This window comes from Hyaena hyaena, unplaced genomic scaffold (genome assembly GCF_003009895.1).
Source record: "Hyaena hyaena isolate Hyena2069 unplaced genomic scaffold, ASM300989v1 scaffold_994, whole genome shotgun sequence".
Lineage (NCBI taxonomy): Eukaryota > Metazoa > Chordata > Mammalia > Carnivora > Hyaenidae > Hyaena > Hyaena hyaena.
Window position 1 is genome coordinate 405,447 of NW_024081627.1, and position 12,063 is coordinate 417,509.

At 46.5% G+C, this 12,063-nt stretch overlaps 1 protein-coding gene across 2 annotated transcripts in view; it reads right to left on the reverse strand.

The window, feature by feature from the left end:
• LOC120223496 (protein transport protein Sec16B-like) overlaps window positions 1-12,063 on the reverse strand; it is a 41,379-nt gene that overhangs the window by 16,143 nt on the left and 13,173 nt on the right. For both annotated transcript variants that reach the window (XM_039221669.1, XM_039221670.1), the window contains exons 10-13: window positions 8,945-9,042; window positions 7,210-7,291; window positions 2,731-2,848; window positions 1,426-1,537 (exon numbers count right to left, since the gene is read on the reverse strand). In XM_039221669.1, coding sequence (XP_039077600.1) covers window positions 1,426-1,537; window positions 2,731-2,848; window positions 7,210-7,291; window positions 8,945-9,042 — 410 coding nt within the window. The remainder of the gene's footprint in view (window positions 1-1,425; window positions 1,538-2,730; window positions 2,849-7,209; window positions 7,292-8,944; window positions 9,043-12,063) is intronic.

Sequence of the window (12,063 nt, forward strand, 5' to 3'; positions counted from 1 at the left end):
CGTGCGCATGTATTGTCACATTTGGCACAGATGCGCTTCTCTGACAAGCCCACCGTGTGCGGTCAGAGACCGCCATCCGGAGAGAGCCGGCCATGCCTGTGTGTTTCCACAGAGGTAGGCAGTTTGGCGCAACAGTCAAAAGTAAGGGCTTTGCAGCCTCACAGCCTGGATTCCAAGGCCAACGTGACCGCAGGCCAGCTGTGCCATCTTAGATTAGTTATTTAACCTCTCTGTGCCTTGGTTTCCCTCCTCTCTAAAGTGAAGATTAAGCATATACTTTATTCATAGGGCAAATTTGTAATGATTAAAGGAAAGAGTGCAAATAAAATGACTGGCACAATGTAAAAGCTTAGGATACATTAAATATTACAGGGAGGGGGGAACAGACATCCAGCATGGAGAACTGCAAGGAAGCAAACTGGTCTTTTTGTCCATGTACTCATTGTCTACAGGCTTATTAATATCCTTCTGTGTGCAGGGGAGCCTGGGTGGCTCAGCTGGTTAAGTGGCCAACCCTTACTTCAGCTCAGGTTATGATCTCACAGCTTCGTGAGTTCGAGCCCCGCATTGGGCTCTGCGCTGATGGTGCGGAGCCTGCTTCAGATGCCCCCTTTCTCTCTGCCCCTCCCCCACTCGCAATCTCTCTGTCTCTCTCAAAATAAACAAACTTTTTTATAAATATTTTTTTTAATATTTTTATTTATTTCTAGGAGAGAGAGAGAAAGACAGCGTGAGCAGGGGAGGGTCAGAGAGAGGGAGTCACAGACTGAAACAGGCTCCAGACTCAGAGCTGGCAGTCAGCACAAAGCCAGACGCGGGGCTAGAACCAACGAACCACGAGATCATGACCTAAGCGAAAGTCGGACGCTTAACCGACTAAGCCACCCAGGCGCCCCAAAATAAACAAACTTTTAAAAAACTCCGTCTGTGTGAAAAGCCTCATGTTATGGCCAACAAAGAGTAAGTAACAGGCTGGACTTTGAGGAGCTTGTGCATCTTCAGTGTAGGGATGTGAGGAGTAAACATAAACTTCCAATTTCCAGTTCTGCCCGGGGCTGACTCTGAAAGCCCAGGGCTGCCTAACACTGAGTCTCCAAGCCACCCTGATCGCACTGACGTTTCCTGAGATGACGTCCGGTCATGGAGCCAGGGCGCCATCAAGTGGTCAGAGGGGGACAATACACCCCAAAGACCCACAGGCAGTTTTGGGAAGCAGGACTGGGGCCTGAGGCCCCCTGTTGGCGGGATGCGGCTCCCACCCGGCACCTCCCTTCCCAGATCTGTGCAGAACAGTCCCAGAGGAGGGGAGCAGCCGTAGCTGAAATTCACTCAAGAAAATGGAGCCATGAGACCCAGCAAGGCCTCCCTAAAACATTCCCCTGGAAAACGTCCTTCCCGGTCCCTTTCCCCCAGGAGACCGCGTACCTGTGGCTGCTGCCAAGCAGGGCCAGATGGTCTGTCTTCACGGTGTAGTGGCCGAAGGGCACGTGAGCCACGAGGTAGCAGAAGTGAGCGGCCTCCACCAGCCCCTTCGCAGCTGCAGGAGGAGAGCAAGGCCCAGTCACAGGACATGGCTGTGTGGAGACCCGCCCTCTGGGCCCGTGGGAGAGAGATGGCAAAAGGGGCTCGGAGGTCAGAGGGGAGAATCCTCGAGGGAGTGAAGGAGGCAGTGAGTCACGTCAAAGTCGCTGGTCCCAAACCACACTCCCCCCTCCCACCAGCATTTTTGGCTTCGGACACGTTATGTTTCAATTCTCTTCAGCCAGAATACATCACTGGTTCCTGTCCCCCTGATGTATTTGTAATTAGGGATTTTCTAAGCATTTTGCTCCTTCTTGAGGGTGAAAAAAGAGCAGATGCCTACACCTGAGCAAAGAGGTAACTGGTTTTAAATTAGGCTCCTTGGGGCACTAATGCTTCTCCTGCTAAAATCAAACAATAGAAAACTTTCCCCAGGACTCATAAAAACCACCAATAATGACTAGCCTGTTCCCACTTTCAGACTGTTCTTCCATACATTTTCCATTACCTCAAAATGAATTAATTCACGTAGGTGACACACCCAGCACAGTGCCAGGTGCCCAGAGGTTAGAAAACCGCTTCCCTTTCTAACCATTGGCTGCGGACCCACCTGCCATCTGACTTGGCACAAGGCTGCACATCGCTCTCTTCGGTTGAACAGAGCATATTTCACAAAGTTAACAGAGAGTATCATGATTTCTAGGGCGTTCAGTCCCTTGACCAAATTTGAGAGCCGCCGATCTGGAACATTCTGGAGCCCCTAAGTGTTTGTAAAGGAATGTTCACTGAGAGATAATAGAGGTGAAGACTACACGATTACCCAGGGTAGTTCAGGCAAAAAGAGAATTTCCTATCTGGCTAAGCTGGGCCGCCATGCGAGTAACCGTAACAGGAGGCAAGGGTCCCCGTGTGTGAGCTCCGTCTTGGGGGTAATCTGACCAGGGGTAGAAAACCAGCGGCTGAGGGGAGACTCCGCAGAAAACAGCCTGAGTCTCTGGGGCCTGGACTACAGAAATCTGGGAAATGGAGAAGCAAGAATGACGCTCCTTTCCCTGCAGCTTCTGTCCCCCAAACATGGAGGCCGGAGGTCAGAGGAAAGCCTGAGGCACAGAGGCCCCGCACAGAACCTAAGAGCCTGAGGATGGATGTACAAAGGGGCCTGGACACAGCCTAGAGGAGAGGAGGGGGCTAGGGGTGGCTTCTGCTTACCCAGGGTGTCCCCCATGGTGACAATTGTGCGCTGATTCAGCTCCAGGTCCCCACCCTGATTCGACAGAATCACAGCCAAGTGAGGCCTCCAGTCTCCCCACTGCTTGTCCCCACAACACTGGAAGGCAGCAGAAAATGGGAGATTTACTGGCTGAAGGATCACGGGCCACAACGTAGATGCAGAACGTCCTTGTCTGTCTCTCGGTTTACAGTTCGGGGAAGGCTGGCTTCTGCGGTCTGCGGGGCTGCCGGTCACTGATTTCCAGATCTCCTTTTCAGAAAGCAAGACTCGGGGTGCCTGGGGGCTCAGTCGGTTAAGCGACTGACTCTTGATTTCTGCTCAGGTCATGATCTCACAGTTCACGAGTTCAAGCCCCGCTTTGGGCTCTGCACTGATTGTGCAGAGCCTGCTTGGGATTCTCTCTCCCTCTCTCTCTGCCCCTCCTCTGCTCTCTCACTCTCTCTCTCTCTCAAAATAAATACATAAACTTAAAAAAAGAAAAAGAAACAAGGTTCCCAGAAGGATGGGTAGGCAGACAGAACACATAAACATACATGCATTTACAGGAACCTCAACTGATAGGGAAATAAAATGACACTATGGATCACTTAACTGATTTTCAAATTTCTCCGTGGTACCCCTAAGCCCAACAGCTAGGGACAAAATCCAAAAACAGAAAACAAAACAAACCCTGATGTTGCAGTGGGAGAAGGAAGACCAAACATCCTGGGCTCATATGAAGAATCCACATTAGCCTGTTGGAAGTCGGGGCAACCCTATGCCCCCTGGTACCTTACCAAATGGCTGTGTTTCCTGGTTTTACAAAGGCCTTTCACACACTTCACCTTAGTTAATTTTCACAACCCTGTTAAGTCGAATTCCTATGGCCACTTGAAGAAGGAGGAAAGCAGGCCAGGTGGCCCAGCCCAGTACCCAGTCGGTTCACCTTGCTCCCAGCCAAGGACTCTGCCCTCTCCCTCTGGGGACAATGCAGGGACATCAGAAATCCACAAGGGGGCAGCAGGGTGCACACAGAGCCCTGCAGGTGGGGAAATCACCCCACACAAACCATGGGGCTTGGGCTTCCCTCCTCCTGAATGAAGGGGAATTTTAGGACAGGAAATATCTATAAAGAAACAATGGAACAGAACAGAGACAACCCAGGCCCTGGATTCAACTGGCATCCTGCCTCTTACTAGCTGTGTGACCTTGAGCACGTTTCTCAGAACCTTTTTTCCTCATCTCTTAAGTGGAGATCATAATTTCTACCTAACAGAGTTATTGTTGATAATAAAATAAGATAGCTAGGTGATACGCATAGCATAGTGCTTTGCACTTAATTTGTTTGCCCTATATAAATTATACGTAAGTGCGTATACACAGACGTACACACACACACACACACACACACACACACACACACACACGGAAGCCCAGCAAAAGGGAAGAGGTGATTTGCAGGCCAGTCCATCTCCCAGTTTGTTACATGGAGTGAGTAGAGCAAAAGATTGACAGTAATCGCTAAGATTTGGAAGTCAAAATAATTCCTAATTATTTGGTCTTTATAATTATCCCCAGGAACAAAAGATGTTTTATCCAACTCCATTTTGTAGTTGCTCTTTGTTTATCTGGGTGATGCAGTGTGAATGAGGGTGATGATGATGATGAATCTCAAGAATAGCAGTTCTCACTCATTGCACTCTGACCGTGAACCATATCTGCTGCTAAGCGCTTCTCCGTGAACGATCACACACATTGGGTACTATTATTATCCCCACATAAGCCAGGCCCTTTCTCACTGAAACGAAAGGAACAAGCAAAGGAAAAACCCTTGCTGAAAAGAACAAACATGTAGAAGTCATCCTGCTGTCTCTTGCCCAGGTGATTTGACAAAAATCATTGTAAAACAGATATATGGAGAGAAAGACTTGACTTGACTAACCAACGGGTCAAGCATGGTGGTTGATATGCTCAGATATTCTCTCTCCTTTACTCTTCACAATAACTCTCTTGGTTAGGCATCAAAATGCCCACAAAGAGGAAAACCTGAGGCTCTGAGATTAAGTAAAAAGGCCAAGTTCACACAGCAGTAAGGAGCAAGCTCTGGTTAAACCTGGGATAGAAGCCTACGTCTGGGTTTTCTGGCCACCGTGCCCTTTCCACTCATTCCAAGCAACTAACGACCCGCCTTTTCCTGGGTGTCACGATGCAGGATGCTCTCAGACACTAAGACCAAATACTGCATTGGTGCATCACCTTGACTCCTTGTTTTCTCAACTAAATGCAGGAAACATTTAGCTAACTCTACCCTTGCAGTGAGACCCAATGGACCATACACTGATCACATCATTTCCTGCGTTTAGTCCTTTGCGACATGATGCAATGTCCTGGCAGTGTGCGACCGTCCACTGAACTGTGAGCACTCCGTGTTCCAGGACAGCCAGTGGGTTTGACAATGGGGTGTGAAAGTCATCATCTCTCTTTCCCTTTCTAGGAATCATCCCCAAGCAATAAGAACAGAAAAGCAAAAGTGTGAAGTCCATTTTCATTAAAACTGGGTGTCAAGAAAAACCCAAACCTCAAAAACGCAAGAAAAGGCTGCCAAACGTAGTGGAGATTGAACAGAGTGAGTGCAGGAGGAAGCAGAGAGAGAATTCCAGAAGGAGAGGATCCTCCAGCCATCTCTGCTGGTTTAGGAGAAGGAAAGGCTGCATAGATACCCACAGAACCCTCCAGATCATGCAGGAAATGCCAGAGAGCCTGCAGTGTGGCCCTGGCCCCTTGACCCAGCACAAACCTACCAGAAACTACGGGCCCAGGGAAGACTCAACTCCTGTCAAGGAACAAGGACAAAATCTATACAAATACATGCTAAAGACAGAAGGAGGGAAGTGATATGAAAAATAAATGGAAGGTAGAAAGAAGATTCACTGGAAAATGTTACCACAAAACAAACAAGTATCACCAAACATTTCATTACGAATTTATTTATTTATTTATTTATTTATTTATTTTTAAATGTTTTATTTATTTCTAGGAGAGAGAGAGACAGACAGCGTGAGCAGGGGAGGGCCAGAGAGAGAGGGAGTCACAGACTCTGAAACAGGCTCCAGGCTCTGAGCTGGCAGTCAGCACAGAGCCCGACGCGGGGCTCAAACCCACAAACCGCGAGATCATGACCTAAGCGAAAGTCGGACGCTTAACCAACTAAGCCACCCAGGCGCCCCTCATTACGAATTTAAGTAAAATCATGAAACTTCTTCTGTGAAGCAAGGGCATTATCACTAACACTAAGTGACAAGAACTAAGTGACAGTGAACAACAGGAAGAAGCAAATGTGACCTGCAGAGGTCAGGGGGAGGTGAGAGAAAAATGAGAGACATTAAGATAAAAACAGAAACAGCACAAAAATGAAGAGACAGTGTTTCTTTCATCAATATGAAAATACAGTAAGGGACACGTAGGTTAGAAATGAGAAAAGAAAAAGAAGAAGAGGAGGAGGAGGAAGAAGAAAAAGAAGAAGAAGAAAAGGAAAGAAGAAAGGAAGGAAGGGAAAGAAAGAAGGAAGGAAGGAAGGAAGGAAGGAGGAAAGAAAGAAAGAAAGAAAGAAAGAAAGAAAGAAAGAAAGAAAGAAATTTTAATTAAAGAGAAAATGATGTATATATAATCTGTATATCCAAATTTATATAGTTCATTTATATATATATATGAAATGTGCACATATGGAATTCCTGGAAAAAACCAAGATAATAGAACAAAACAAATATTGAAGGATATAATTAAAGAAAACTTTCCTGAACTGTAAAATATGAATGCACATGGTAAAAGAGCATGCTATGTCCCAAGGAAAAGTGACCCTGACAGTGAATAACAAGATATATCCTGGTAAAGTTACTAGACCTCAAAGATAAAGAAGGATACCTTGGGGCAAAAAGATAAAACCTGTTCTCATAGGAAAACTATCACGCTGGCCTCAGAGCTCTCCCGAACCATCCCCAACTCTAGACAACATGAAAGATCTACCGTGTCCAGCTTTGCAGGATGGATGTGCAGGGGGAGAAAGGAATGGCGGCCTGGCTGCAGGAAGCCTGGGAACAGTGGCGTTCTCGGGCTATCCATGCACACAAAGCAGGCAGCTATGGTATTGTGAAAAGGGCAAGGTTTTTAGAATCAGACAGACCTGAGCCAATCATGGCTCCACAACTCCTAGCTCAGTGATCTTGGGTCATTTTACACCTTTGCACCTCAGTTTCCTCATCTGTAAAACAGGGGTAATAATTCCTTCCTCTGTGCATTAAATGAGATAATATGAATGAATCAAAGTGCTTAGCACAGGGCCAGGGGCATGGTAGGAGATTAACGAACAATTATTACTTATTTTTAATCTTTAAAGTCATCACCTCATTCCTGAGCTGTCCCCAGCCCCCCCAAACCCCCAGGATGCTGGGGTATGGAAGGGGGTCTGTTGCAAAGAGTACCGTGGCTGCCTGTGGGATCCTCCCTGACATGAGCTGGAAGAGGGTCTGCAGCGGGTCGTTGGGCGCCAGCGTGCTGGTGAAGCTGCAGAGAGAGGTGACCGTCAGTGGGGACCAAGTCAAGAGAGCCTTTGACCCATTGCCAGCAGGACAACCCCCCACCTCGCCCCGTCAATCCCTATTTGATTTCAGCAGCTTCTTTCAGAACATGAATTTCTCCTCGCTTTTCTGCTGTGCCTGTGCTTAGCTCCCCTCGACTTCCAGTCCCCTGAAGCGGCTCCCTTCGTGCCACTCCCACAGCCTCCCCAGCTGGTTTTCTGGCTCATGACTAACCTGGGTCTACAGTGCTTTGACTCATATGCACTAAATAGCCATTTTCAGTAACCAAAGAGGTGTAGAACAGGGACCAGAAATGATCTTCCTGATGACAAACCGTGGGATATGCTTAACAAGGATATAATAAGCTCTATAGCTGATTTGAGATTTTAGCATACCCAGTAAGAGATATTTTTCACCATTCACTGGGCCCCATCAAAAATCAATGGCCCAAGGCAAAAATCTGTGGCAGAGATGTATGCTCTGACGTGGGGTCGTGGGATGTTCATTCCCAAAACCCAGAGAAAAATCACCCCTCGGAACACGGTCTTTTATTTAATAGCACGCTTGCCTCGGGAGCTCAGAGCGCTTATCGTAATAAAACTCCAGTGCTCCTCACCCTCCTGAACATAATGAAGTGCGCAGAGGCAGTACTAGTCCCTGGGAAGACGGAGGGTTAGCGTAGAAGAGAGACTCCACGGAGGCTGTGGTGGAGATGGGTAGTGTGACAGCCTTGAAGGGAGGTGCCATCGTCTCAGCCATCTGCCCAACAGTCAATTTATGGCCAATTTAAACTTAAGTCAAGCTGAGAGGTTCACAGCTTCACAGCTTCAACCAACACAGGAAGATGAACGTTTTGAGGGAACATTCTTCTCACAGTCCGATCCAAGCCTGCCCCTTAGGGGAGGGCCCTGCCGACCCACAGATCTGGCGGAGGTGAGAGGCTTACTCAGGAGCCCTTCTCCAGCACCCCCTATCCCCTCCTCCATTTAATCCCCTTATTCCAAACTCCCGGCTCTATGTAGTCAGCCTCCATTCCTGTCTCGTCCTGATAGGGGCATTCTTCCTGGTGCTGGTGTGCGGCATGATCTCCGACTAAACACGTTCCTTCATTCTCATCATGTCCCCTGCCCTGGATGAAGACTTCTGCTTCTAATCCCCAGTCCTATAAAGTCTGTTCCCAGCACAGCTCTTGCTCCCCCGTATCCCTACCTTCACCTCAGCGTCTGCATCCCCCGCCACAAGTCTCAGTGATAGACAACTACTAACTCTCAGACCTAAAGCTCTGTCAGTTAACCCTAAGTGGTCACCTATTCCCTCCCTGATGGAACAATCTAGAACAGCCCCTCCCAAAGAAAACCACTGGATTGTAGAAACCTATGTAATTTTTGGAAACTCAGCCCCTGGGAAATATTACTAAACTGTTTATTTGACACGGCAGGTAGAAAGAATGTGTCCGTGTCTAGGTTATAAGAATCTGGAGAAGTGATATGTTACGTCCCAGTCAGAAAGGAAAAATTGGAAGGATGGTTGGTGTGTAGGGCTTCCCAGCGCATCCTGCATCGCCCCCCCCAACCCCTCCCTTGGTGGGGGTATGCCTCACTGCCCCTTAGGTCTTCTTCTTTGCCAGTGCCCCACTCACCCACTCATAACCCAGCTGTAGGTCCTTGGGTCCATCTTGCTGGAGAGGAACAAAGCATGGCCCCACAAGTGGTTCCTCATGGCCCACTCCAAGGCTTCCTGAAAACAAAAACATATCACATTCAACATGGCCCTATTCACCTTCCTACCAACAACAGTCGGTGGTTGGGTCCAGCTGCCCCTGAGCCTGCAGGCTGGGCTCCCAGAAAGAGTCAGTCTCATCTGTGAGTGGAACAAAGGAACAGTGGTGCGTATTTCTGTCCAAGTTGTCGCTACTCCAGCCTTCACTTTATCAAATCCATTCTGCTAATTCATCAGCTGCCCCTCAGACATAGGTCCCAGTTAGCCTTACCTCTCTAGCAGAAGTCACATGATACTTTTATGAACCTAAGCACCCAACACGGGAGAAGCACCACACCCCACGGACTGAGTCTCATAATACAGGGAGCAAGATGATATTCGTGGGGGCATGTTACAGGAATGGTTTCTTTTTTTTAAATTTTTTAATGTTTTTTTAAAAATTTTATTTCTGTGAGAGAGAGACAGCATGAGCAGGGGAGGGTCAGAGAGAGAGGAGACAGAATCTGAAACAGGCTTGAGCCTCTGAGCTGGCTGTCAGCACAGAGCCCGACGTGGGGCTCGAACCCTCGAACCGCGAGGTCATGACCTGAGCCGAAGTTGGACACTTAACCGACTGAACCACTCAGGCACCCCAGGAGTGGTTTCTTTTTTAACAACTGTGGCAGCGACTGCTAGTTCCCCCACCAAATGTCCCCTTCCTGGGCAAAGAACTGCGCTGCATTTTCCCGCCTCCCGTGCACCTAGAGGTGACTGAGTTCCAGGCTCTGGAATGGCAACAGAAATGATGGGTGCTGTGTCCACACCTGGCACATAGAAGCCCCTTGTGCAGTCCCCCATACCCTCTTCCCCATCTGGCTGGCTGGAGTGAAGACAGCCCCCTGGAAACCGAAGAGACTATATGCTCAGATGGTACAGCCTGTTACATGCCTTGAACTACTCCAGAAAGAAGGGGGTGCCCCACTGTTCTGTTCACCTGCCCAGGACTCCCACATGAATAGAGTGTAGCTGCTACCATGTTTAAGCCAGTTTGCATAGCAGTTAACCTGCCCCACCTAAGATTATTATAACAAATTGCTTGTTAACTATCAAGTGCTTGTTATCTATCAACTTCGTATGCCAAATTAATGGCACCATTTACTTGGCGAGATGGGTTAGAAATTGTAATTTTTAATACACACTCACACTCATCTTTTCATTCAATTTTCAGAATTATTAAATAAGAGCTTAATTTATATTTGAGGTTTTGACCTGGTATTAATTTCTTTAGCACCCCCAAATAATGTGATTTGGGGACAGGAAGTCGCTAATAAGGTAACTCCACTTCCAAGTACAAATTTCCTTGATCATGCTGACATCTCCGTGCTATCTTATTTGAAGAGGGAGAGAACAAATTTAAACAACCACCATTAGGAAATTCAACTTCACATCCACTACAAGCAAAAATGACATTGAGTTACTCTTTTCATAGGTTAAACTAATTCACAACAGTATTTTTTAAAATAAATATAGCTTTTCTATTTTTTTTTTTTTTTTTAGTTTATTTTTGAGAGAGAGAAAGCATGAGTAAGCAAGGGGCAGGGGAGAGGAGAGAGAGAATCCAACAAGGGGCAGAGAGAGAGGGAGGGAGAGAGAGGGAGAGAAAGAGAATCCCAAAGCAGAGCTCTAGCTCACCCAATATGGGGCTTGAACTCACAAACCGTGAGACCATGACCTAAGCCAAAATCAGATATTCAACGGACTGAGCCATGCAGGTGCCCCCCCAACAGTATTTTTTTAAGGGAATTACTAATAATTGGTTGGGAATCACCACTTTGAGCAAAAATTTGCATCTCCAAGAATATAATTAACAGTAAGTGAAGAAATTGAGAACTAACATTGATGATATTAATCTCATACAGTGCCAGAAATAAGACCCTAGTCAATATTAATAAAGGTTTTAAAGATATTTGGTCTCCAGCTCCTCACAAACCACTCTGAACTCCCAGAGCTCTCCTGTCCCCTGCTCACCTGGGGCTATAGGTATGGTGGCGTGGTGGTGTCCTGGATGGTTAGAAGCCCAAGTTCAGACATCAGGCTGCCTAGATCTGAACCCTGGCTTTATTACTGACTAACTTTCCTCGTTTATCAGCACATAAAACAAGAATAGAACCTAACCTACAGCGTTTCTATGAAGATAAATGAGACAATGCATGTAAGATGTTAAGTAAGTGCCTGGTACATAAAAAGTGTTTTTTAAATAGTTGTTTTTGTTATCATTATTGCTATGGTCATTACTTAATCTTTCTTGAGGAAAGAGATTATTGTTGATTTATTTCTGTATCCCCCACTGGACCCAATGCCTTAGAAGTTGTGGCTGTTTGACAAATGTTCATGAAATAAATAAATTGGTGAAACTCCAGGTCGCTACTATATAGTGAACAGGGGATGGCTATCATACGATCCCACTGATCTTCACTGAATATCATGTCTAGCACTTATTTAAAATATAATATCACATGAATGCTGGGTGTTATATGTATAAGTGATGAGTTACTGGGCTCTACTCCTGAAGCCAATATTACATTGAATGCTAACTGACTGGAGTTTAGATAAAATTTGGGGGGAAATAATATATAACATCATATACAAATAAACAAGATTAAAGATTCAAAGTAAAGGTAAAGTCAAAAAAGTACTTGAACCTTATTTTCATAAATTAATTTTGAAGTAGGAGCCTTTCTAAATATCACCCCACAAAAGTAATTTTGTACGTGAAGTCCTTAAAAAATAAAGAGCTCCTAAAAACCAATAAATAGAGATCAGGGGCGTCTGGGTGACTTAGTCGGTTAAGCGTCCGACTTTCGCTTAGGTCATGATCTCGCGGTTCGTGGGTTCGGGCCCCGCGTCGGGCTCTGTGCTGACTGCCAGCTCGGAGCCTGGAGCCTGTTTCAGTCTGTGACTCCCTCTCTCTCTGACCCTCCCCTGCTCACGCTGTCTCTCTCTCTCCTAGAAATAAATAAAAATTAAAAATTTAAAAATAAATAAATAAATAAATAAATA